Source organism: Podarcis pityusensis (genome assembly GCF_964106645.2).
Source record: "Podarcis pityusensis genome assembly, chromosome: 10".
Classification (NCBI taxonomy): Eukaryota; Metazoa; Chordata; class Lepidosauria; order Squamata; family Lacertidae; genus Podarcis; species Podarcis pityusensis.
In genome coordinates this window covers 26,756,796-26,783,583 of record NC_138035.1, presented here as the reverse complement: position 1 = coordinate 26,783,583, position 26,788 = coordinate 26,756,796, and the positions used below count along the sequence as shown (strand labels likewise).

Sequence of the window (26,788 nt, the reverse complement as noted above, 5' to 3'; positions counted from 1 at the left end):
GGAGCGAAGCCGCACAGCCGTTGCCGGAGAGTGCTGCCTTTTTCCTGGGACAAATTGGCCTTTAAAACAATTACCCGTGAGTACTTAAATTTCGGACAATTGGACTTTAAATAATGACCAGCAAGGAAGGACTTTAAATAATGACCAGCAAGGACTTTAAATAATGACCAGAAAGGAAAATTGGACTAAGAAATTTATCTCAATTTGGCACTGAAACGGGAAGGTCTAAACAGGAAGTCAGCCTTCCATTTCTTGTAGATAGATTAAAGCAAAGACATGGCAAACTGGAGTTCAGAAAATCGCTTGTAAAGGATTAACTTTCATCATTTAAAATTGTTGAACCCCCTTCGGAAGTAGGAGAAGAGGGGGGATTTTTTTTCCGGACTGTTTAAACCTGCAGAAGAGAGTGTAAAGCAAAGCAATTTTCCACCGTCTTGATCCTGGGAGCGGGGTGCCAGGACTGACGTTCTTTGAAGCTCATTGACCAGAGACAAACGTTTTTGACAGATAGTTAAAAGAAGAGAAACATAGTAATTCCATTGTTCCCCTTCGCATTTTAAAGGAACAAATATTGTTTAAAGGAACAAATATTGACAAAATATCTGAAAAAGGAAACTTTGTTGTTAGATCTGCTTTTAAAAGAAAAGAACAAATAGAAGTTCTTCCCCTAGAGGGAGCCTGTGAAACTGTTACCAATTTTGAATCAGGGAGGTTGCAGCTGCAACAGATTACGATCGTGGGAATAGACTTCTGACCTTGCAGAACAATGTATTCAGAAGCTCTGGTGCGTGCTTTCTGCAAAACAAGTGCCCTACTGGAACAGCTATATGAGAAGACGGATGTGATGACTGCTGCGATCAGAAATTTTGGACAGGTAGTGGGAAACTATATAGAGCCCACCCAGGAATCAAATCAGGAGTGTGCTCTGACAGAACAGATGAGGGAAGAGGATGTTGTTGAACCTCGGGCGCCAGAGATGGAGGGAGCTGTGGCCCAGCAGGAACATGAGTTCTTGGATCTGACAAATGAACTTGTAAAAAGCCAAATTTGGAAAGATAAAGTTTGGTTTGGTTTGGAAATGGGGGGGTTGGATAGACCCCCCTATGCAGGGATGTTTGGACTTTTCAAATCTGGCAATGGGCCGTGAGATGTTTGGGGTTGTGGGGGCTCTTAATTCTGGAGGGACTTTGAAACATGTTTTTAAATACCAAATGGAGTTCAATGTGGACTATGGAAAAGGGGCTGATTTGTCGAGAAGGGTCAAAAACACTGTTAAGTTGGAGTTCCCACGAGTGAAAGGAGCAGGACTCAAAGTAAAGTACAGGTATAAATATGAAGAAGAGCCGCGGAAGGGACATGGAAGAGACTTAAGGGCCTCGGACATAAGATTACCAGGTTACTGCGCTAGATTGATGTGATAGAAAGGACTGACAAAACCCGGGACCAGGAGGAAGAGACGCTGGATGAAGATTGGAAGAAAAAAAAAATTTTTTTATTAGGATTGTTTTATAAAATTGATGAATGCTAGAAAAATGTTGGAACGAAATTATTTGGCTTTAGTAAAAATGTTTAAAGAATTATCTAAGAATATTATGGTTATGAGAAATTGGTATAAATAAGATCTAAGTTTCAAGTTTTAAGGTCTTTTATAGTAAGATAAGATTAAAATAGACTAAGGTAATGTAATGACAGAATATTATGAAAAATGGAAAGGATTTGCTGTGACAATTAACAACTAGGATACAAAAAAAGGGAGGAGTGAGGAGGTCAAAGAAAGAAGGTAATGACAGTTAAGGATTTGAGAAGATTGGATTTGGTTTTAAAATGTTTGTGGCTTATTTTTGTCTTTTGATTGTGTTGTGTTATTTTTTGATTTTGATTTTTATCAATTTGTATTGTTGGATTGTGGTTTGTTTTTCTTTTTCTTCTTTTTCTTTTTTTGTTTTTTCCCCAGTAATTTTAAAATTCTTAATAAATATCATTTTTTTTAAAAAAAAGTAGGAGGGGCGGAACACTATGTGAGCTGGAGATGACAGGCTGGAACAAAGAGACACAGAGGATGGCTTTTTTTCTTTTCTTTGAATCTAATGCTGTACTTATGGAGAAGACAAGACCCTCTTAGGATGTGAAGGCTCTGCACTCCCTCCATATAGACTAAGGTTGTATATGTGTGTAAATAAAACCATATATCATAAAGACACCACAGTCTCTGCTGTGCCTCATTTCAAAAGGAAACACAGACCCTGGAAACCCTGAAATCTTACACTGCTATGGAGATATGGGTGCCATGTGACAATATATACCAAAGTCCTGGGAGGGGAACAAGAGGGGGGTGCATAAGCAGTAAAGTTTTTTCATCCCCCACCTCATTTCCTGTTCTTTTTCTTTCAAATGTTTTATGCTGCCCAAACTGAAGCTCAGCTGAATTAAGGCAAATCTTTGTACCATATTATTCAGATAATTCTTTTTGCTATGTTACCTCTGACAACCACAAAGAGGAAAGGAGAGTGATGAGACCAAACCTAGAGGACTCATTGCCGGTGAATGGCAAGCTACAAAACCAGTCAGATCAAATGTCAGACTTCACTGAGGAAAATGTGGAGGTTTCAAAATGCATCTAAAGTGCATAAAATAAGATGACCCCCAAAATGACAGAGCCTACTGCCTTTCTGCAACCTCATGTTTATCTCCTGCCCCCTATGAAAATGTGGTCACTTCTAAAAAATAGTGCATGGATTTTTATAGTGCTTGAAAAACCTGTTTGATCACCGTGGGTCAAAAATATATGGCTGCATATGTTTGCAATGACAGAATGAGAGGCAGAAGGGAAGGGCTGCAAAGGCCCCAGGTTTATATTTCAGGAATCTTCAGAAAGGGTTGGAAACTAAAACCCTGTATGAAACCACGGCCATTGCAGAGGGGAAACTACTAGGCTATGTGAACTATTGGCCGGATTTGTATAAGGCAGTTGCCTATGTTATCTTACTGTTTTCAAGTCTTTGAAAACTATTGTTCTTATGTTGGCTAAATACTCAGGCAAGGTAACAGGAGGACTAACTGGGCTTTGTGACTGCTTTGAACTACACTTTGACCTTTTTCTATTCCCTCCCAGTTCCATATTTCCAACAATTCATTAATTTATTTCATGTGGAATCACAGCCCTTTCACAGCTGGTGAAGTCTACTATTTTATTTTACTATTTCTTTGCATATTTATAATGAACCAGTAGTGCAAGCTGCCTCTTACCTCCATTATTTCATTGTTTTTAATGAGAAGTGACTCTGCACCTCCATAGTACAGATACTGCATTATGAGCTGAAATAACAAAGAAATTGATAGATCACAAAAAATGCAAGCGTAGTTTCCATATTTCTTCTTCCCACTCCATTTATGGGCTACTGCACACAAGACAAAAAAAGTGGTAAGGCTATTTCAGACTGTCACCAAACTGATGGTGACAGGGCAGGTGTGACTATCAAAAAGGCCTTCTGCCTGACTCCTTGTAATTTCAGTTCTCGCAGAGAGGGAACCACCAGAAGACCCTCAGAGCTGGGCCTCAGTGACTGGGCTGAACGATATGGGTGGAGATGCTCCTTCAGGTATACAGGGCCAAAACCATGTAGGGTTTTGAAGTTCAACACCAACACTTTGAATTGTGTTTGGAAACATACTGGGAACCAATGTAGATCTTTAGGACCAATGTTATGTGGTCCTGGCAGCCACTCCTAGTAACTAGTCTAGTAGCTGCATTCTGAATTAATTGTAGTTTCTGAGTGACCTTCAAAGGTAGCCCCACATATATCGCATTGCAGTAGTCCAGGTGGGAGATAACTGGAGCATGTACTACTTTGGCAAGACAATGGCCAGGAAGGTAGCATCTCAACCAGCAATGGATCACATGGGAGTCCTTTATTGACATCAGACTTTGGCTCCTGAGGGCTTTTGTCTCTGAATGCAAATCTTTGTGACCCACTTCTGCCTTGCATACAAGCTGGGTATTAAGACAAGCTCAGACTGGAGACTGTGTAGCTTAGTGAGGACCAAGGGTGCTTCTAAGACAGATATTTGTTGTCCACATGATATCACTGGCATCAAAATGTCGTCCCATATTTCCTTTCCTTAATCCAGAGTTACCCTTTGTGGTATGTAAAAAATACAGACTTTTACCAATGACCTATTTGCAAATTAAGCCCCTGTCTGAAAAGCACCCTTTGTCTATTCCATACAGAAAAGAACTAGATGCATCCTTAACATCTAGCAAGCTGGTGAATGTAGAGCAGGCACAAGCAAAGGATAAAAGGAATGTCAAACTCAGATGCAGATTTCTCCTGCCATGAGACAACAAGCGCAATGGAACTAGAATATCAGAAAAGGGGGGTGGAAACCACTATAATGAAAGCTGTAAAGATAAGCCTGAATCTGTGTGAATCATCCCCTACTTAGTGAAATTTCTGGAACTACACAGATCTCTGAGAAGGAGGTCTACTGGTCAGGGGAGGGGTACTCCAGGGTCCTGTGCAACTAGCCCTTCTAGTTTGCTTGATCGTCATCATTTCAGGTTTGAGAATTTCCTTAGCTCTGGGTTACACTGGTATAAAATTCATATTTATTTGGCTCTTCACAATATCACACTGCAACACAGATTACATACATAGGCCATAAAATAGTTAATCACCATTCACTTGTGATCTGGCTTCCAACTGGTTATGTTTTCTCTCTCCCACAAAGTACCATTGGCTTATTATACAAAGACACCACAGTGTATTGAACTTTACCTGGAAAATGGGATACTTCACATAACTGATTTCAATGCAAGTGCTGTCAGATGCAGGTTTGCTGGACAAGAGGGCTTTAAACCTACGCAAAAACATTCAAACACACTGATTTTTGTTATTTTTCAGGACAGATTGTGAGAATAATGTGCCATTGAAAAAATTCATGGGCTGGCGGCTACCAGCTTGCACACCAGCACAATATTATGTCAGCATAACAAAGATGTCACTCAACTACACAGTGACAGCATTCTAGGATTGGGGTACTAATCGCAATTCAAAAAAATTGTTCCAAGCTGTTGGTTGTCAGTTCTTGAGCTGCTCCCTGCATTTATTTATATGGACAAACTTCGAAAGGGCACCAGAGAGGCACACATCAAGTAGTATATAATGCAAGAAATAATAAAAAACATACATAAAATATAACATTCAAAATAAAATTCCAAAGTGAGTTATAAATGGGAGGGTCACATACGAAGGGAAGCCTGCTTAAATGGAAAGGTTTTTAATCAACTGTCAAAAGCACATGGTTGCTGCTGCCTACCATAGGAAGGCACTTCCAGAGGGTAGGTACTACTGGACTTAAACCCTTACTTCCTAGTGGAAGTGAAGCAGCCCTCAGGCATGTGGGGAACCAGAAATAGTGTCCCTCCTAAAAACTGCAGCAACGGGACAGGAACATTAAGGGTAAGGTGGTCCCTTAGGTATCCTGCATCTGCCCTTTTAGTAAGAGTGTGATCCATAGCAACCAGCAAGTGGTTATGTTTATTGAAGAATCATGAAAAGTCTCATCTGCTGATTTCTGCATATCTTTATCAAGCGTCTCTTAAAGGCACAGGAACAGCCACTTGGCAGTGGTAGCATAGCGGCAATGTCAGAAGAGGCTGATATGCAAGGCTGGAAAAACCCCAGTAGCTTAGACTTGTTTATATTGCCTACAAACTGTTAATGTTTTTGAGCTCTGCCCATATGAAACTTATTGGCAGGCAGAAAGCTTTAAAACAGCCATGTAAAATTGCCTATAAAAGTTACTGGCCTGCCAACAAAAATAAAAAAATACTGGCTTGCTGTAGGTTTGCAAAAGAGAAAAAGAGAGCTCAGCCTCTCCAGCAGTGCTCTGCAGCATTTCTAGTTTGGGCAAGGCAGAGGGGGCTTCCCTTCTCTGGGAGTCCTGTTGGGTTTCTAGGCTGGGCACAGAGAAGGGGTGGAACACTCTGTCCTACCCCACCAGCCTGCTGATGCACCTACATTCCATGCACTCCCTTGCATGCAGTTCCTTCCTGCCTAAGTTGCCAGGCGCATGATTAAAATACAAGGCTGTCAGAAACAAGAGATTTGGCAAATCCAGCAAGAAAAGTATTTGCATTCTAGGTCTAATATGTTTTACTGAAGCTGTCCAATTTCTTTTTTTTTGGGGGGGGGGGGAGATTATACGGGGGGAACAAAAAGGCAGCTTGGGAAATATGACATTTTACATATTTATGCTATGAGTCCCTTACGTTTCCCTCTACACAATGTAAGGTCAGCCACCAAAGACCTCTCCTGGATGGTTGATTGCTATCCCCTAGGAGCAGGGCTTCCTCTGGGATGGCCCTGGAGGCTTTCTGCTCAAGCTTACATCTCCTTTTAAAGACCAGCCAGCACTCTTTTATTTTGACAAGCCACTGGAAGCTAGGCTCCTGCACTGTTGGTCAGATAGAATAGAAGACAGGTCCTCTGCACCTTAAACAGTTGTGTAAATGAGGGGATTTCAGAAGATGTACTTTCTGCTGCAGGAAAACAGTTTGGCAGCTCTGAATAACATATACAGTATAACCCACCTCTCCTCTATGCAAACTTTCCTCCCCTACTTTGAAGTCCAATTCTTGTTCCCAATGGATCTTTCTACTAGCCTATACATTTACAGCCCCAAAGCTTGTCTCTTTCTGTTCTTCCAAGGTACCATCCACAGGGAACTTCTGCAGCTTATGATGCGTTCTCTCTTGCTAAAATACAACTTTCACTGCAAGCTCCTGTTGTATAACCTATAAATGCTTCCTGCTTTGTATTCTCCCTGATACTCAAATTAGGTTTCATCAGGTTTATTTACAAATACATATATTTACCTTGGGGATGCAGTAAATAATAATACTCTGTGCGCATAAAAGGGTCTTCCTTCTACAAGGAACGTAACATCTGACATTTCCTTATTGTTAAGAAAATGAGGATCTGGAATCACAAAACAAAAATGAGTGGGAAGACATTTTAGTTGGGAGTAAGGTAAAACACAGGTGTGCTTGATCTTGATAGTTGCCTGAGAGAGGCATGTACCTTTATTGAGATTCATTCTGATTTGTCTGTGTGCAGTTTGAACAACTTTCTATCAATTGTTATCCCACACTTTGTCATCATTTTCTTGTCACTTTTAATAAAAAAAAAATCAATTCTAATATATATATATATATATATTACAAGTGAGTTTGTATCAGAATACTTTAATCCCCTGTAATTGTACAAACCTAAATTTGCTGGTATGCAACTAAATCCCTCAGGCAAAATAGTGACAATCTAGGGAAGATTCGGGTTCCTTTTTAGACCATTATCTTTAAACTTCCATAGCTATGTAAACAGATCTTTAAATCTGGTGCACCTTTCCATCATTAACAAGACTGTGCCCACTTGTGCCCACATTAGCATGGACAACTGCTTTAATTTGTTCTGTTTGACACCACAGTGGTGTCATAATTGACAAAGACCCAAAATAGGACCTCAGTCATAACCATCACCTTCACTGATTGTAATGAGAATGCTAAATGAAAAGTACTAGGTTTGCTAGTTAAAGATTTTCTTCCTTATATATATCATGCTCTGTCTCAGGGCTTATCCATACTTCCTCTTGCTCCACTGCTTTCCTTTGGGGAAAATTGCTCTTTAGTGTGCAATTGGAGCAAATAGCAACTCAGGTTTTCTCCGGATTGACATTTGCTCCAATTTAGCACTAAAGAGTGCGTTTTCCTTGGGAAAGGAGCGGGGAAAGGGGAAAACAGGTCAGACCCATGCCTAGAAAGTGTGGGTCAAGTGGAAAACTGTGTTTTCTAGGCATGGGACAAGCGGAAGTGTGGGCGAGCCCTCAGATCCACAACAAGGTAACAACACAAAGCACAATGCTCTTACAATATGAATTCCAGTGTAGTGGTAGCATTGCTCTGATCCCAGCATGTTGTGAGTACAGGATTACTCTGTTAAAAATCAGTTTAAGCTAGTAGCTACGACCACAGCATGTGTCAGTGAATTCCACAAGTTACGTGTTGTCAATTCTGAACTTTCTGCCTAACAACTGTATCAAAGGACACCAGGTTCTAGGGTATAATGACAAGGACATTTTCTTTCTCTCTACCACCTCCACCATTCATAACAATGAAAAAAACCTAGCTATCTGCATTCCAAATATTGCACATTTCAAAACTTGGATTTTGGTGTGAAATTCTAAATTTTGGGTGGCAATGTCTAGATGACAAAATTTCAGTTTTCTGGAAGACATCAATCCTCAAGCTTTGGTGACCTCCGAAGGAAAGGACAGCTGCAGAACAACTGGTGTGCCTTTCTGTCTAGCCAAACCATGTGTATTTCATGTATAAAGGCATGATCATGAATGGATGCAGTCCCTTATGTATGCATGTGGCTGAGTGCAGATGGCCCTTCTGATTTAATGGCCCCTTCTGATTTCTAACTGTATGCAATGTCCATCATGATTAAGCATGTCTATATGATCCTATACTTCTGTTATTTATCTTGGTTTCCCCCAGTGACAAACCTCAATGAACCAAATGTGTGTTGCACAACAGTGCGGATCAACAGACAGTGCCACACATGTTCTACAACTCACAGCACACTTACCTAAACGAGATGTCTGCTTGCGTTTGATTTCAACAAGCTTAGGAATAGGATAGGGTCCATAGCAATGAGTGAATATGACAGCCAGTTGTTGACTAATCACTTCATTCTAAAACAAACAACAATACAACAAAATAAACACTAAATGCAAATATAACTTGATGATTAGAAGAGTCACTTTGGGGAGTTAGCTGAATGACTAGCATATGCTCATGGATTCCAGAAAATGTGAGCATGCAAACCTTTGCTGATATTCTAACTTTCTTTGGCATCATCTCAAACAACTGCTCTGGGACATTATTAGGTTCCCCTGCTGCTCCTAAAATCAACTAATCCATATAACAGTGGTTATATCTAGAATCTAGAATATCTAGAGTGGCACTCAGTTAAAACATGACAAGGCTGCAGAGAATTGTAGGATATCTGAATTATCCTACATTTCCTGTAGAGGCTGTAAAGGTCTGTGTACTCTCAGACAAGTGTACTGAAACTGCAGCATGTGAAGCCTAAGTATTCAAGGCTGCATCCCTGAAGGCATTAACTGAGAAAAACTACCTGGACAGGATCATAAGTTAATGGTATGATTTATGCTTTAATTCCTGATGTCTCCGTTCAAGGGTGATGTGAAAGACCTTTGTCTGAATCTAAGGCCCTAGGCAGCCATTGCTAGTCAGTGTAGACCAAAGGCTTCCAACTTTTTTGGTATGGCAACCCACAAGTCCAAATTTACTTGGTATGGTCGCCCATCAATTTACTGTCACATGAATTTTGGACTTTTCTGCCACCAAAGAGCAGTCCCCAAGCATTAAAATGTAAGACTCAAGCATTTCCAAAGTTTGGTTATAGGTGTCAACACAACATTATAATATGCCAACAAAACAAAAAGCTGTTAAGAGGTATTTATCATACCAATTAGGGGTTACAAGCTATAATTATATTGGATTTACTTTTAAAGCTTGCAACCCATCTGCACAGGCTACACGGCCTACTTGCAAGTCATGACTCACAGGTGGGGAGACACTGATATAGGCAATTCTGGGACAAATAGATAGCTTCCTATGTTCATAAGCCAAAAAGGACATGCCACTGCTCTGGGAAGAGAAATCCAACCTGTCCAGAAAAGCATATGACCATGTTTTCTAAATGTGCTACTGCAGTGGCATAGGGCAGGGGTCAGCAAATTTTTTCAGCAGGGGGCCGGTCCACTGTCCCTCAGACCTTGTGGGGGACTGGACTATATTTTGAAGGGGGGAAAAGAACGAATTCCTGTGCCCCGCAAATAACCCAGAGATGCATTTTAAATTAAAGCACACATTCCACTCATGTAAAAACACCAGGCAGGCCCCACAAATAACCTAGAGTTGCATTTTAAATAAAAGGACACATTCTACTCATGTAAAAACATACTGATTCACAGATCGTCCGCAGGCCAGATTTAGAAGGTGATTGGGACAGATCCGGCCCCCGGACCTTAGTTTGCCTACCCATGGCCTAGGTGAGCACCTGAAGACATATTGGTGCCTGATAATCAAACAATGGTTTCTAGCTTTGAGAAACAACGAAACAATGGTTTCTAGTTATGAGAAATGATAAAATAAAACTGAAGTGTATTGCCATGGGCTCCTGAGAAGCCCAGAAAATCTGCAGGTGTTAAAAAGAAAGGCCAAATTGTAGTCTTTTGTGGAGGAAGTATATGTAACTTGACATCAGTGGGAACTGATCACACAGAGCCAAGGGCAGACTTTTAGTCATACTTTCTCCTGATATAATGCCACCAGAAATCCAGTATCTTCTACATTTTCCTTCAGAGGAATATTGAAACAAGCAAGACTTACAGGTAGAAAAGGTCACCTAACATACAGTAATCCTGCACAGGGATTGTTAGGAATAGGCAGAAAGATATTCAGTTTCACTTACAGAGCAAACACTAAATTAGACTCCATGTGCTAGGAACATTTTGAAATCAAATGGTGATCTTGAAATTAAAAGCTAAGAGAACACTCTGTAAAGGAATCTACTAATATGAACTAAGACTGGATAGAAAAAGTTGAATACAAAGGAACTGACTGCTCCTGGGTAAGATGAGAAAATGGTTAGCATTCTGTCCCCCTGGAAGTGTGTAATGAAAGAGGATACTGTAAAATGACCATAATGTATGTTTAGGAAATCAGGGAAGAAAACCATAAAAATGCTAGATGAATTGCATGCTTTTAAATGTATATTTATTAGTTGCCTCATAAAATAATTGCTCTAAGCAATATACAAACCATTAAATGGGTGATTTGTACAAACCATCAAATTTAAAACAAAACAAAAATGTGCATGCCATTGTGAATGCTGTTAGATTTGGTGATGGGGCTGAGCCAGTGTACATGAAGGACAGAAACATACATGACTCTTACAGGGGCCAGAAAATCACATAGTAGAGTGATTGTTCCGCTTCAGATTCCAGGTCACAGAGTCTGCTGCTGAAATACTCGCCCACATAAAATATCCTCACTTGTGGAAAATGAATCTTTAAGAGAGAAAGGTTCCCACCCAGCCCGCTACTTTACATGCTAGCACTCTGCATGTCAAGTGTCACATGTTTAACAGTGAGAAGCATTAAAAAATACTACCCCAGTTAAATTAGTGTCCAGCTAAGGAGCCAAACTATATGTGATGGGGCAGATTAAATATAAATATTAAATTGATATTTAAAGAAGGATGGGAAATGATACCTTCTTGCCTACCTTACCTTGCTGCTCTCCATTGCTTTAAGCATTCATTCCCAATTTGGCGTCCCCTCCAAATGTTTTGGGCAACAACTCCCCTAATCCCCAGTCACATGGCCATGCTGGCTGAGGATAAGGGAAGCTGCAGTAAAAATAAATAAATCTGGAGTGTCCTCCAGATGTTACTGAGCTCCAACTCCCATCTGCCCCAGCCAACATGACAAATGGTGATGCATGATGGGAGTTGGAGTCCAGCAACACCATCATGTTGGCTACCCCTGGCTTAAAGAAACAGACTGCCACAAGATAAGGTAAGTCAGGAAGCTTGTGATTGCTTTGCTCCTCTCTGCTGAGCTTGTTGGTAGACCTGCTCCAGATTAAGTAATCCAAGGCTTGGCACCAGCCAAAGCAAAAGGTTACCTAATTGGAGAGGAAGGGAGAGTCTCTGAGGAGCACTAAATTCTAATTTATTTCACCTAATGTATTTTAATTGCAATCCTTTACTGTGCAATGGCACAGTAAAAAATAAAAATCCAACACTTCTCATTCCCACATTGGTTCTTTTCTGCCTTTTCTGCCAAGAGGAAGAGGCAGTCAAATTTTTAAATACATTACAGAAAGGAAAGGAGGAGACTGTGCATCAGGGACGCCATCTGGGGTGTCAGGGGTGGGTGGGACAAGGCTCCCACAATTTTCAAGCAAGGGGCCGGGCCCCACCAGGCCTTCGCACGGCCACAACGGGCCCCAGTCTGAAATCACGGAGACCTGTGCCAGCCAGTGCAAACTATACCGTACTATATGGACCAAATAATTCAGTTGAAGGCAGATTCCCATCACCCTGTCCCAAGTTTATCCAATGTTCAGTGTGAGAAAATATATGAACTGCACATGAATTCTTATTGTGTGGCTTGCCTTAAGCCAAATCATACTGTCTGCTTCAACAGGCAGCAGGACTCCAAGGCAAGTTCCTCTCGGCTACAGAGGTCTTTGGCAGCCCTACTGTTGAGAGTATTTGAAACTAGGATCATTTGCACGCAAGCACATGGTCCACCACTGGCTGATGGTCCCTGCTTACTTAAAAATGAATGGGTAAAGTAAGTGTCTAGACTGAAGTATGAAGTGAAGAGATGTTGAGCAATTGGTAATGCTAACAAACATGGCACAAGGCTAGGAAATGTATTGTCCTAAACATAAGACACTCCATAGTTTGATCTTTGAACAGCTATCACACAAAGTATCTATTTAGCTTTTCCATCTTATTCTTGTAAGATTAAACAATACCAACAAATGTGGGATTATTATTGTCATTCCCCCGCCCTTGTGTAAGACTCTTTGGATGACAATCTTTTCCTTATTCAGTGGTAACTCATTCAACACTTGAGCAATATCCTGTTGCTGATGGTGCTTCCAGATAACCTCTTTATTGAGCATTCATTCTGACCTGTTTGCAGGCAGATTAAATGCCACTGGCTATTTAATGAACATCCATTCCAATTTGCTTGCAGCAGGAAGATTATATGATGTTGCATATGATGTTGCATCAAGCACCATCACACACTTCCCACTGTCCACTGCATATGATGTTGCATCAAGCACCATCATACACTTTCCAAATTCTTGCCACATTTCTTATCACCCCAAATCCAATATTTTGGGGACGTGGGTGCATTATCGAGGATCTCCCAATCATCTATAACTGTTTAACCTGAATTTGCTGGTATATAATTGAATCCCACCTGAAAACAGTGGCAGTCTGGAAGCATCCTAGGTTTCTACATATGGCATGACATCATCCTTCTCTACCCTGGACATTCTTTAGTTCTAAAAAGCCAGCCTGCCCTGATTCTCTCTAGTTCTCTTTGCACTGAGTTTTCTTTGGGCTCAAATCATGTATGAGCTCCATGAAAACTGATTAAGCGTCGCTTTGTAAGATTACTTGTACATTATTAAGAAGCACATACATCATTAACGTTAGACAACATTTGTGAGCTAGGGAACCCAAAGAGGTTGGTAGTAACAGCTAGACGCAGTGAATAGCTTGACAAAATAGATTTTAAAAAATGTTAGTTGGAGTTGAGCTAAGGGTCTTCCACAACAGAGCACGATTAATCAGAGGTGATGCATAAATTGTTGCTGGGAACAATGACATGACTCTCTTTTGAAAGGATTTTTAAAACCTGTGTAGCAAAAGCTCAGATTTAAGAACATAGTCTGAGGTCTATGAGTATCAGACCAGAAGAGGGCATACAAGTCCTAGAATCAGTACATTCTTATTCCAACACAGGAAGTCTCAGCAAGCATTTCCTTGTTATGAAAAACAGCAGGGGTCTTCGTGAAACCACTGTTGAAATATTCCTTTGGGAGATATTATGACTAAGGACTTAAGTGCAGGGTAATCCAAGGTTAGTTTCCAGATAAATCCATGCTGCTGCACTATATTTTCTGTGACAGTAGTTAATTGCATGTTATATTAGCATGCCACGTTGGTGTACCTGATGTTCACTTCTCATATGGAGAATGCAAGACGCACATTTATGGAGACTTCGGGTCCAGGTTATTCTGAACTGTTTTAACACAGAGGTACTGAAAGTGATGACAGGTTATGCTACATGCCACAAAAGTCACCAGCATTTAGAATAAATCTACCTCAGGGGAGAATTCACACCTTAAGCAGAGGGAAGGGATTCATTCCATTCTTCCCTGTTCACTGAAATTTTATAAACTTGTCTTTTTTATTTGATTTAGTAAATAGAGATGCAAAAGCTCAGAAAAAATGCTACTCTTCCCCTTCCTCCTGGCACAATTTTTTTCCTTCCACATGCACAGAACTTAATGAAGCCTTTCCTTATCTTCTGTTCTACAGAAGTGCCTCTGCTGTCAAACGTAATCCGTTCTGGAAGACTGTTTGACTTCCAAAACGTTCGACAACCGAGGCACAATGGGTGGTTGGCAAATTCCATTGAGAAATTGGAGAAACGCACCTCAGAAGCCATTCGACTTCCGAGGCACGTTCGAAAACAGAAACATTCACTTCTGGGTTTTCGGCATTCAGGTTCCGAATTGTTCAGCTTCCAAGATGCTTGAAAGCCAAGGTTCCACTGTATGGTGTCACCTAGTTTATATATATAAGGAACACGGGTGGCGCTGTGGTCTAAACCACTGAACCTCTTGGGCTTGCTGATCAGAAGGTCGGCGGTTTGAATCCCCGCGATGGGGTGAGCTCCCGTTGCTCAGTTCCAGCTCCTGCCAACCTAGCAGTTCAAAAGCACACCAAAAAGTGCAAGTAGATAAATGGGTACCGCTCTGGCAGGAAGGTAAACGGCGTTTCCATGTGCTGCTCTGGTTTCGATGTTCTGTTGTGCAAGAAATGACTTAGTCATGCTGGCCACATGACCCAGAAAAACTGTCTGCGGACAAACACCGGCTCCCTCAGCCTATAGAGCAAGATGAGCGCCGCAACCCCAGAGTCGTCTGTGACTGGCCTTAACTGTCAGGGGTCCTTTACCTTTTTTTTTTAGTTTATATATAGTGAAACAAAGTTTATCTCCAATTTCCCTACATGTATTTATGTGTGTGTGTGTTTCACATCTCTGACAATACTAATGCATACCCTTGTCAAATTACTGCACTGCATTTCAAAAAAAACAAAAACCTGTTTAGTATTTGTTTAAAGGAAATATTCAAAATGTGTGAACATACGCCTGTATCAAACTCTTTGGCATGAAATTCAAAATTGGGCCTGGAAAAAAATTTCCTAGTAAACATGTAAGGAGTGTTTTTAAAAAACCAAATAGGTCATATCAACTCATCTCAAAAACCTTAAAGGGAAGAAAACAAATATGGGAGAAGTAATTCATTTGATCTGAAAACTGACACACAAACACACACGATTCCCTTCTTGGACCATTCTAAGTAGTCAGCTAGATTAAACTAACATCTCAGTTCCTTTGGATATCAGCCTCCCTTGCCTGTATTTTATTGCCTGACCTGCATGACTCTCACTTTTACCGCAAGGACTTGGCTTCTGTCGGCTCTTGAGCTCACTGTGAGTGTGAACATTAAGCTATCCTTGCAGTGGATGGAGAGCATTGGCTCTCTCTTTTTAAAGCGACAGTGTTGCTTTTATGCATTTGCGAAATTGACTATATGTCTAAGGGCAGTTCCACACCATACAGTTAAAGCATATGCAATACACATTTAAAGCACATGAGTCCCCCCAAAGAATACTGGGAACTGAAAGTTCCCTCTTGCAGAGCTACAATCATTAACCCCCTTAAAACACTATAGTTCCCAGCATCCTTTAGGGGAAGTCATGAGATTTAGATGAGCATTACATGTGCTTGAAATGTATGGTGTATATCTGTCCTTAGTGGCTCAGTTCTCGTTATGACCCCAATCTATGGCTTAACTTTATGAGAAAGACAGTTGTGTTTGCATGTTCTTCCCTCCCTACTCCTTCCTCTTCTTGTGCCCTTCACTGAATTAGGGACACAGAAAGCTGCCTTCCATAGATCCAGAAGATGGGTCCATCTAGCCCAGTATTGCTGACACTGGCTAACAGTTGCTCCCAGTCCTACGTGGATCTGCATACTATCTTAGCAGGGTGACTTCAGCTGAAAACTTTTTTATTTCAACAAGCTTTGAACATTTGATCATTTGCTAATGTAAAGACTGTTCTGCACTCAAATTGTGATGGTTTTAGTGATGCATTGTTCTTGTTATAGTTTAATATTTTTATCTGGGCATTTTGTTTTGTAAGCCACTTTTGAGTGTTTTACGAACAGAAGAGCAATGCAGTAATAAATAATAACAGTAATATATCTCAACTGTGGTGTAATAATGCCAGTTTCACCCACCTTGCTTGCCTTCAAGATCTCAAACATCAAAGGCAACCCTTGCGTGACAAGTTCTTCAGTGTATTCTTCCTCTTGAATAGATTTAAATTCTTTCAGCAAGCATTGGATGAGTGGTCTTCTGTGTTGCTGAAAGGCAGTTCGCAAGGACTCTAACCATGTATGCAGAGTCCATGGGACACCTGTATAAAAATTTAAAATTATCTTAAAGATTTGCACATATCTTAAATACCCAGGTTTAGATTAACGACATGGAGATCTTATGCTGGACCACATTTTGAATTCCATTCCACCTATTCTGTTTCCTCTGCTGGGATCACCATTAGCAGTTGGCCTTGGCACCTGTCAAAGCCCACACCTCATTTGGGGGTCCACTGTCAAGCCTTAGAACCTCCTGGGCCTGTTGCTCCTCTTTTTTACTGTTACTCCTGTTTTCAATTGGCCTTTCAAGCAAGCAAGCAAGCAAGCAGGCAGGCAGAAAAATGAGGGGGGGAAACATGCAGAAAGACCCACCTCTCCCTTGGGGAGAAGATGTTGAGCAGAAGAGGCAAGTGAACAGGCAGCGACAACAGTGATGGTGAGGAAGAAGTGTACAAACTCAGCGGGAGGTGGGCACACTGACAGCATCTTGCACGCGCATACAAAAAAACCCACCTGGAACTGACACTCGTCAACATCCCCCAATGGGCTATAAACCCCCGTATGTTTTTTATGTCTCAGCTGCTTTCAGATTGGTGACTCCTACTAAATCATTGCTTTTCTGCTGTAAGTAAGCTGCAAGAAGAACTGCAGCTGGCTTGCCATGCTATATAGCACTTCCCCCCCCCCCAATAATTTCATCTTGCTAGGCACCAGCAACACCAATGGGTATGGCATAGATGCCCATGGGTATGCAAAGTCCAATTTCCTTTGGTAGCCACTTGGAAAACAATTACAAGTGATCATTAAACACAATAAATCAATTAGTTTTTTGGTGGTAAGTACTTATTTGTTTAAATGGGGTTTCCCTTTACAAAGAAACCAACAACCCCATGGTATTTCATGTTTGTTTTAGATCTGATGTATAGATTTGAAGGGATTATTGGGCGGGAACACATTGCTAAAATGGGAGTGATCAAGCGGATTCCCCCACCCACTTTATTTGTTAAAAATTAGCAGCATAGCATTATGACACTTTCATTTTAGTAGAATTTTGCTAATATTTTACTTTAAAAAATATAGTTGAAAAAGTGTTTTTAGTTTTAACCAAGAAATAACAGCATGACAGATATGCTGCCATAGCAGTCTAGTAGGGAGGTGTGATTTTTTTGGTACACATTATTGGGTTGGAGAACTGCATCACAACGTTTGGAGAAGGGCAAGTTTTGATGGATGACTGTGTTTCGGTTTGAATATTGTTTTGGAAAGGGGGAATTCAGTAGGTTCGCATTAACATTTGAACTGAACTAAATTTATCCCTATCCTTATTCTGGATGTAAGCATTTAGCATAGAACGGAACCTACTAAGTGTTTCTTCCCTTACATAGAGGTTGCCTTGAACCTGTCCTCTCCCCTGCAAGGTTTTGCTATTTGCTTTATAACAGGGATGGGAATGCTGTGGTCCTCCAGATGTTGTTGCATAGAGGGTTGCTGTCCAACATCTGGAGGGCCACAGGTTCTGTACCTCTGCCTTATAAGCTAACATACGTAATGCTGAGAGATGATGATATTTAGTAAGCTGTTTTTGAGGAATTAAAGATTTATTTGATATTAGTATCAGAGGTTTCACACTGGCCTCCCTTTTAAATATTTTCATGCCTCAAATCCACAACATAAATAATAATTATTTTTGATAAATAAGCAGCTATTGATGTTGTAGAATAACATACTGTCAGGGAACTGCCATCGGAAGGAAGGGAAGTGAAAGGGCTCACACAGGTTGGGAGAGACTCAGCAGCTGAAGAGGGAACCAGTAGGGGGAGAGGAGCTGGGCTGAGGGAAAGGGAGCTGGAGGGATGGCTCAGAGACACTTCCAGCGAAAACAGTGGGGAGGTTTCAGGACCTCCTGTAGGGACACCCACTCCTCGCCGGAAACTGTCACGCAGAGAGTCCAGAAGACGTGTTTCCGTTAAGGAGCTTTTATGTTGGAAGCGATTCCGAAAGCAACCACTGTCGGAATCTGCCAGCGACTGACGGAGCCATGTTTAAGGGGCTCCGTTACAGACAGAGGTTTGCAAACTTGACCAAACTCTGAGGGACTAGGATTTTACACACAAGCAGCTCATCATCCCATCACAGCATTCCGACAGTCTTCGTGAGCAGCTTGTGCAGGAGAAGGCATCATGAGCAACCCAGCCGGAACCGGAGAAGCAGGAGCTGGAGCGGGTCCAAGCCTGGAAGAAAGGTACCGGGTGTTGGAGGTCCAGCTAGCGCTGCAGACGGCGAGGCTTGAGGAGAGGAGGGCTCAGGATGCAGACAAAAAGGGGAAAGACACCCAGCTCGTCAGAAAGGTACCAGGATTGGTGCAGAAGTTTGGGGGGGAGCCCAAAGACTATCATGGCTTTCGGACAGAGATGCAATATGCCCTCAATCTGCAGTTTGATGAATTCCCTGACGAGGAATCAAGAGTGGCTTTCGTGATTGGGCATCTTGAAAAGGGGGCGAGAGACTGGGTTAGACCCCTGATGGCAGCGAATAGTGACGTCCTAAAGGACACGATGAAGTTCTTTCGCGCCATGGATCTGATGTTTTCCAGCGATATTGAACAGGGAGTGGTCCGCAGACAGTTAATGGCTTGCAAACAGGGTAGCCGATCTGTCCGTGAGTACTGGACTGAATTCACCATGTTGATCCATAAATTGGGGTGGGATCTATCGGCGGAACCCATTCAAATGCTTTTTGAAGAAGGGCTTTCTTCGGCTGTGAAAGACGAACTTTCCCGGGCGCCCAGGGCGGAGTCTATGGACCAGCTGACCAAATCAGCGCTGACCATAGGAGCGCGCCAGGAGGCGAGAGCATTGGAGAGGCGGGAAGGGAAGGGGGAACGTTGGAAGGAGTTCCGCATTCCAGACATTCCAGAGCCAACTTTCCCGCCGGCAGAGCCGATGGAAATCGGAACAGCGCGCGCGCGCGCAGTTTCAAAGCCCAGTGAGGGGGGAAAGAAGGAGGGAAAAGGCGCCCGGAAATGCTATCTCTGCCAACAGCCAGGTCACTTTGCCAGAGTCTGCCCCCAGAGGAAGGAATGGCAAGGGATGGTAGGAGCTGTGGAGGGAAGAGAGGAAGAAATACCGAAGCAAGTAAAAGCCAACGCCTGGCTGCCACCGTCGGGGCACAGCAGTCAGGCCAAAGAGCAGTGAAAGTGCCCACGCCAGAACCTCCTAAACCCGCCCTAGTGATAGAAGTGGCGCTAGAGCTGCCAAACGGACACCCTCTAAAGATAAAGGCGCTGTTGGACTCAGGCAGCTCCTGCAATTTCATGAGCAAAGAGTTTGCAGCTGAACACCAGATACAGACGATCCCTTTAAGCAACCCCCTGCAGGTGACCACGATCGATGGCAGGGAGCTGTTGGGAGGAGAAGTCAGCTTGCAGACCGTCCCAATGATAATGAAGGTGGCAAGGCACACCGAACTGATAGCGTTTAATGTGGCCACCTTGGGAGGAGCTCCCATTATATTGGGGATGAGCTGGCTAGCGTTACATGATCCGCTGGTGGGCTGGCATCAGAGAGTGGTTTCTTTTGGTTCAGCACATTGCTTAGAACACTGCAAAGAGGGAAAGGGTTTGGCAGGGGCCCAAGCCACCCTAGCAGGGACTGAAGTAACGGAGAACGTGAAGGTACCACGACAATACGCAGATCTCCGCGACGTCTTCAGCGAAAGGGAAGCTGACCAATTACCCCCGCATAGACCCTTTGACTGTCAAATCAATTTACTCCCTGGGGCACAGCTCCCTGTAGGCAAGCTGTACGCCATGTCAGACAGAGAGATGCAGGAGCTAAGAGAGTTCATTGACAAGAACCTGAAGAGAGGGTTCATCAGAGAGTCCAGGGCGGTGGGGGGCAGCCCAGTGTTTTTTGTGGATAAAAAAAACACGAACAAGCCGAGGCTTGTGTGTGACTTCAGGGCCTTAAATGCAGTGTCAGAACCAGTGGCTTTCCCTATGCCCAGGATTGACGACATTTTGACAAGGGTCAGGAAGGGAAAGATTTTTACTAAACTGGACCTAAGGGGGGCGTACAACCTGATACGAATAAGGAAGGGGGATGAATGGAAAACCACCATGTTCACCCCTTTGGGGGCATTTGAATATTTAGTTATGCCCTTCGGCCTACAAGGAGGCTCCGCGTGCTTTCAATCGTTTATGAACCACGTCCTGGGGCCTTTGCTTTACAAGAATTGTGTGGCCTTCTTAGACGACGTGTTGGTGTATTCTGAGAATGAGGAGCAGCATGTGAGAGACGTCAGAGAAGTGTTGAGCAGGCTGCAAGCCAACCAGCTGTGGGTGAAACTGGAGAAGTGTCAGTTTCATACCAAGGAGGTGGAATTCCTGGGGTATCGCCTGTCAGACAAGGGATTGGCCATGGATCCCGGCAAGGTCCAGGCGGTGCTGGAATGGAAAACACCCAAAACAAGGAAGGATGTGCAGAGGTTCCTAGGATTTGGGAACTTCTATCGTAAGTTCATCCGAAACTTTGCCCACCTGACGGCGCCCATTACGGACTGTCTCAGCAGTAAGAAGAAGTTCGTTTGGACTGAGGAGGCGGAGCGAGCATTTGAGGAACTAAAAAGGGCCTTCGCCTCGGAACAACAACTCCTGCATGTGGATTTACAAAAACCGATGAGAGTGGAAACTGACGCATCAGACAGAGCGATTGGGGCGGTGCTTCTGCAGCCAGGGAAGGAGGAGTCAGAGTGGAGACCGTGTGCCTTTTTTTCGCGAAAGCTGAACAAATCCGAGAGGAACTACACGGTGTATGACCGAGAACTACTAGCCATTCATGAGGCGTTCCGGAGATGGAGGCACCTGCTAATTGGCGCACAACATAAGGTGCAAGTGTGCACTGACCACAAGAACCTAGAGTATTGGAGGACGGCACGAGTGCTCAACCAACGGCAAGTGAGATGGGCCCAGGAGTTCTCCAAATTTAACTTTGAGATTTGTTACGTGCCAGGCCCAGAGAACATTAGGGCGGACGCTCTCTCACGCAAACCTGAATATTTGGAGGAGGAGGGAGCACCCGAAGAGAGACATGTCATTCCAGAGGACCGCTGGGTGTGTGGGGCGGCATTGGTGGGACAAAGAGAACTGGTAGAGGAAACAGAGAATGATGAATACGCCCAGAATAAGCTCAGAGGTCTTAGGGGTGAGGGAGAGGAACCAGGGGGTTTCGAGGAAAGAAATGGAGCTTTGTATTACAAAGGGGCACTGTATATCCCTGAAGGAGACTTAAGGGGGAGGGTACTCAAGCAGTTGCACGACAGCCCCACGGCGGGGCATTTTGGACAACACAAAACCATGTGGTTGGTCACCAGGGAATTTTGGTGGCCTAAGGTGAGGGAAGATGTACGGGAGTATGTAAGAGGGTGTGAGCAATGCCAGCGAGCCAAAGGGGAGAGGCGGGCACCGGCGGGGCTATTAGAACCCTTACCAACCCCAGAACGACCTTGGGAGGCAGTGTCGATAGATTTTATGACTGATCTGCCGAAGTCCAAGGGGAAAACAGCCATCATGGTGGTGGTAGACCTACTAACAAAGATGTGCCACTTTGTAGCCTGCTCGCATGCAGTCACGGCGGAAGAGACAGCGAAGTTATTTGTAGAACACATTTTTAGGTTGCACGGGGTGCCATTGAGGGTGGTCTCAGACCGAGGAAAACAATTTACTTCCAGGTTCTGGAGGAAGCTCATGAGCTTACTGCAGGTGGAGGTCAACTTTTCGACTGCCCGGCACCCTGAAACCAACGGGCAGGCGGAAAGAGCAAACGGGGTCCTCCAGCAATACCTGAGGTGTTATGTCAATGACAGAGAGAATGACTGGGTAGAAAAGTTGGCGCTGGCGGAATTTGCCTACAACAATGCCGAGAATGTGTCCACAGGGATGAGCCCCTTCTTGGCTAATTATGGGTGTCATCCCAGGGCTTTCCCAGGGGGAGAAGGGGAGAGATGGGGTGTCCCGGCAGCCGAGCATTTTGTAGAAGAAATGGAAGCAATCCATCGTCAGCTCCAACTCAACTTAGAAAGGGCGAAGGAAGAATACAAGAGGCAGGCAGACAAGAACCGAAGGGAAGGTGAAACCATAAGGGTGGGAGATAGGGTGTGGCTGTCAACCCAAGGGTTGCCGTTCAAAGGAGGTTGTAAGAAATTAAGACCCAGGAGATTGGGTCCCTTTGAGGTCATTCAACAGGTCAACCCAGTGGCTTTCAGGCTCCGGTTACCCAACCACATGAAACTGCACCCAGTATTTCACAGGTCGTTACTGTCACCGTATGAGGGGGGACGAGAAGGGATGGCCACTCGGGGACCGGTCATAGAAGAAAGGGAATGCAGCAGCCATGTGGCAGAAATCCTCGACGCCAGATGGAAGGGGGATCAGGTGGAGTATTTGGTAGCGTGGGAAGGAGAACCGGAGTCAGAAAACACTTGGGTAATGGCAGAAGATATCAATGACGAGGTATTGATAGAAACGTTCCATCAAAGGTTCCCAAGGAAACCTCAGCCTGTGGAGAGGTTCCGGAGGGAATACTTTGGGACCACCGATGAGGAGGAGGAGTTGGAAGGATTCTCGGAATCGGAAGGGGAAGGGGAGATGGACTCTGAGGAGGAGGAGTACTTCGAGACCAGGAACCGCAACAGGTGGAGAGAAGTGTTCGGGACATCGGAAGATGAAGGAAGTTCATTCCGGGGTTTTGCCTCCTCACCGCCCGTAGAGGAGGGGGCGAGAGGGGATGAAGGGGGCCCTGGAGGGGAGGTGGATGTCAGGGAACTGCCATCGGAAGGAAGGGAAGTGAAAGGGCTCACACAGGTTGGGAGAGACTCAGCAGCTGAAGAGGGAACCAGTAGGGGGAGAGGAGCTGGGCTGAGGGAAAGGGAGCTGGAGGGATGGCTCAGAGACACTTCCAGCGAAAACAGTGGGGAGGTTTCAGGACCTCCTGTAGGGACACCCACTCCTCGCCGGAAACTGTCACGCAGAGAGTCCAGAAGACGTGTTTCCGTTAAGGAGCTTTTATGTTGGAAGCGATTCCGAAAGCAACCACTGTCGGAATCTGCCAGCGACTGACGGAGCCATGTTTAAGGGGCTCCGTTACAGACAGAGGTTTGCAAACTTGACCAAACTCTGAGGGACTAGGATTTTACACACAAGCAGCTCATCATCCCATCACACATACTATTTTCACATATTTTTTATTTATGTGTTTATTAATTGCAGGTGTGTTAACTCCTCTCTTGAAACAGTGTTGCTCTTGAAATGGGAATAAAGTAGGCTTCCTTATTTACACATGTTTTTGTTTTGCTTGGGCCTTTGATACTGCTGCTTTTAACTCTCTCCCTTTTTTTGCACAGGCTTTCAGCTTCCCTTTTCAACACCAGAACAAGTAGTTCTTAATCTAGTCAATTTCACTCCTAAGGTAGAAAAGACCTTCCTAGTCTTTAAAGTGGAAAATTGACTAGGACCAGAAGATAGTTGCTTTTGAATTTCTGGCATGCAAAGGATTCTGGCCTGCAATGTCAGACAGAGCCCTTCTCACCCAAGGATCTATTCATGAGTAAGTATCCCCCAACCAGTCTCTTGTTATGAAAGTGTGCTAACTTAAGAGGAGGGTTGCATGTCATTCTAATCAAATCAATCATCATTTAATCAATTAAAAAGGTGCCCAGGTGTAAAATCAAAGAAGGCATTTTTTTTCCTTTCGAATGATGTGTATCCAGATTTAATCAATTAGCTCTCAAGCAATTAAGTGGATATGATTCCTTCAACAGAGTGACTGCCCTGCTTAAAAGTAATGCCTGTGCTGCTTTGTGTACGGACTACAAATACCCAAAGTACAGCACAAAAGTCTACTGGGACATGATCACAGAAATAGGAAAATTCACAGAAATTGCAGTTCCTTAGTAAGAGAGATGGCAGGAGGTGGCGGTAGGGGAAGAAGCACAGGTGGGGCACATCCAAAGAGATGCTTCTGATGACATAACTTAAACAAGTGCTTTAATATGGCCAGACTTATATCATTTAGCATATTTAAAAGGTAATCTAGTCCAGATAGAGACAATCCCAATTTACTGTCTAATCCACAAAAATGCCAAAGATAGGAAGAATAAAAACCTCTAGCCATGTATTCAAACCCTTTTTAATATTAAAATTCTCTTCTGAATTCCCAGGCACATCTGAAAGTTACCCAATTTCTGCCTTGACAAGAACTCTGGGACAAATAAAAAATGGTCAGCTCAGCTGACAGAGGCCATCAAACCAGATTTCTGACAGTCATTGCTCATGGGAGAGAAAAGCACGGAGGAAACCAAAACTGACCTATGCTCCTGATGTCAATGGTTACATCCACATATCCGTGTTCAGCACTGTGATACATAGCCTCTTTCAGAGCTTTAAGTCTGGCTTTGCTGTTGCGGCTGGCGCACAAAGGAGCTGGCGCACTGTCTGCCAAGTCAGTTCCCTCAGCCAGTATCTCCTCCAGGGACAGAATATCACTCTTCTCCTTCTCCGGCTGAGCAAGCAGCTTACGAAACACGTTCCTGTCAATCACAGGGCAAAAAAAGAGTGGGGGTGGGGGAGGAGAAAGGCCATTGGGTTGGAACTCTTAACAGTTTAAGCCAGAGCCAACTAGCTATCTAGCGAATGCTAAATCTAGTTAGTTCACCTAACTAGATCCTCTAGCAAATCAGCTTTCAAGCAATGCCTTTCTTGGTGCAGTATAACTTATTTGGGCTTGCAGCTGCAAGACCAGCATCCAGGACAGAGACTCTCATCCTCTGCTCATCAACAGGCTTACACCTGTGTGATGCCATTCATCTTCAACGGAGACACTCCCAATTGATGAACTGTTAGAAACAATCAATCAAAACCAGGGTGCATCTTCTCCCTTACCTCCCACCTACCTTATATGCTTAGATCTTGCTAGCTGCGCATGTTCAGTCCTGTGGGGGATAGAATAAGCAATGTTTCCAGAGCAGATGGGCTAACGAGTGTGTGTATGTATTTATAGAGGGAGGAAAGATATTTCCCCTGTTAGTCAAGAGGACGGGTGTGTGTTATGCCATGCAATGAAATAAAGGGGGATACATATTCAACATTTCCAGTCGATAGCACAATCCACAGCTCTCAGGGTGAAGACAGATGTGGTATTTAAAGAGATGCTCACTGATGGACCTGGCTGCCTGGCTGGGTGTATGATTTGCCCAATAGATAGAAATGCCATCAAACTGAATCCTGGGGCCACCACCGAAAGCTTCAAGGAAGCTACATCTCTTCTCATTTAAAGAACCAATTGTACATTTATTTATTTATACATTCATCCACCTTTTTTAGAAAACGAAAAAACTAAAACAAACAGTTGCAAACTGTTCTGGGTTTGGGAAAGGCTCTTTGGTGACATTGCACACACTAGCTTATCAGATTTGATTACAAGCATGCAGAATCTGTTTATTCAGAGCTCAACCCTCAACAGGGGAAAGGTATGCTTGCACTGCTAGCTTAACAAACAAGCCCACTGCTATCCAGATGTTACATCTGTATTCATCCTTAGCCAATATGAGGCTGCAGCAAATTCTTACTCCACATTACAGCTAGAGATGTTGATATTTTCCTGCGCATCTTTATAGAATTTAGGGCAGAACTGGGTATCTGGCAGATAATTCAGATTCCTGAGAATCTCAAGTGTACTCGGTTACAACTGTTGCCATTTGTAGACCCTGAAGGTGACAATGCATTAAGTCACAGGTAGGGAGTCTGTGGCCTTTCTGATGCTGTTAGATTCCAGCTCCTATCATGACCACTGGCCATGTTGGCTTGGGCTGATGGGAGCTGGCCCTCCAAGAATATCTGGGGGAATCACAGTTTCTCCATCCCTGTACATACAGTAGCAATCCTGTGATCTCCCGGGTGAATTGAGAGTGTGTGTGTTCAAAGCAAAGCACAAAGCAGAAGGCAATTATGAATACATGAGTAGTGATCTGCTGGTTTTATTTATGTTTTTGACTTCTTATAACTTTTTATGATTTTACTGTCTGGTTTTATGTCTTTATATTGTTGTAAACCATGGTGATATATATATTTGATACAGTGGTATATTAAAAAAAATTCTAAATAAATAAGTAAGTGCAGGCTTTGACAGCTAAGCTCCCTCTATAGAAGGGTATCAGTTCAGCCCTTGAATTAATAAAACTCAGGAAGGAAATGAGGGAGTGGGAGCAGAACTTTGCTGGAAGGGCTCAGAGAACAGTAAAGCAAGACTGGTGGCAAAGATAACTCTTCAGGGTTTTGTACTGTGGATTGGGAGAAACCGCCTTTCAGTAGTCCCCCTTTTCCACCTTAACTCCTTGCAATCCTTGCCTTCTTGCACAGACATACAGACCCTTCCCTTCTAAG

At 43.4% G+C, this 26,788-nt stretch overlaps 1 protein-coding gene across 6 annotated transcripts in view; it reads right to left on the bottom strand.

Moving 5' to 3' along the window:
- ABTB3 (ankyrin repeat and BTB domain containing 3) overlaps positions 1-26,788 on the bottom strand; it is a 250,373-nt gene that overhangs the window by 17,771 nt on the left and 205,814 nt on the right. For 2 of the 6 annotated variants that reach the window (XM_080971667.1, XM_080971669.1), the window contains 7 exons: positions 25,300-25,338; positions 24,716-24,936; positions 16,216-16,394; positions 8,649-8,754; positions 6,878-6,980; positions 4,776-4,857; positions 3,247-3,315 (listed from right to left, as the gene is read on the bottom strand). In XM_080971667.1, coding sequence (XP_080827793.1) covers positions 3,247-3,315; positions 4,776-4,857; positions 6,878-6,980; positions 8,649-8,754; positions 16,216-16,394; positions 24,716-24,936; positions 25,300-25,338 — 799 coding nt within the window. Of the gene's footprint in view, positions 1-3,246; positions 3,316-4,775; positions 4,858-6,877; positions 6,981-8,648; positions 8,755-12,608; positions 12,801-13,731; positions 13,924-16,215; positions 16,395-24,715; positions 24,937-25,299; positions 25,339-26,788 lie in introns of those variants that run through there. The other 4 variants (XM_080971668.1, XM_080971671.1, XM_080971670.1 and 1 more) reach the window with 4 other exon arrangements.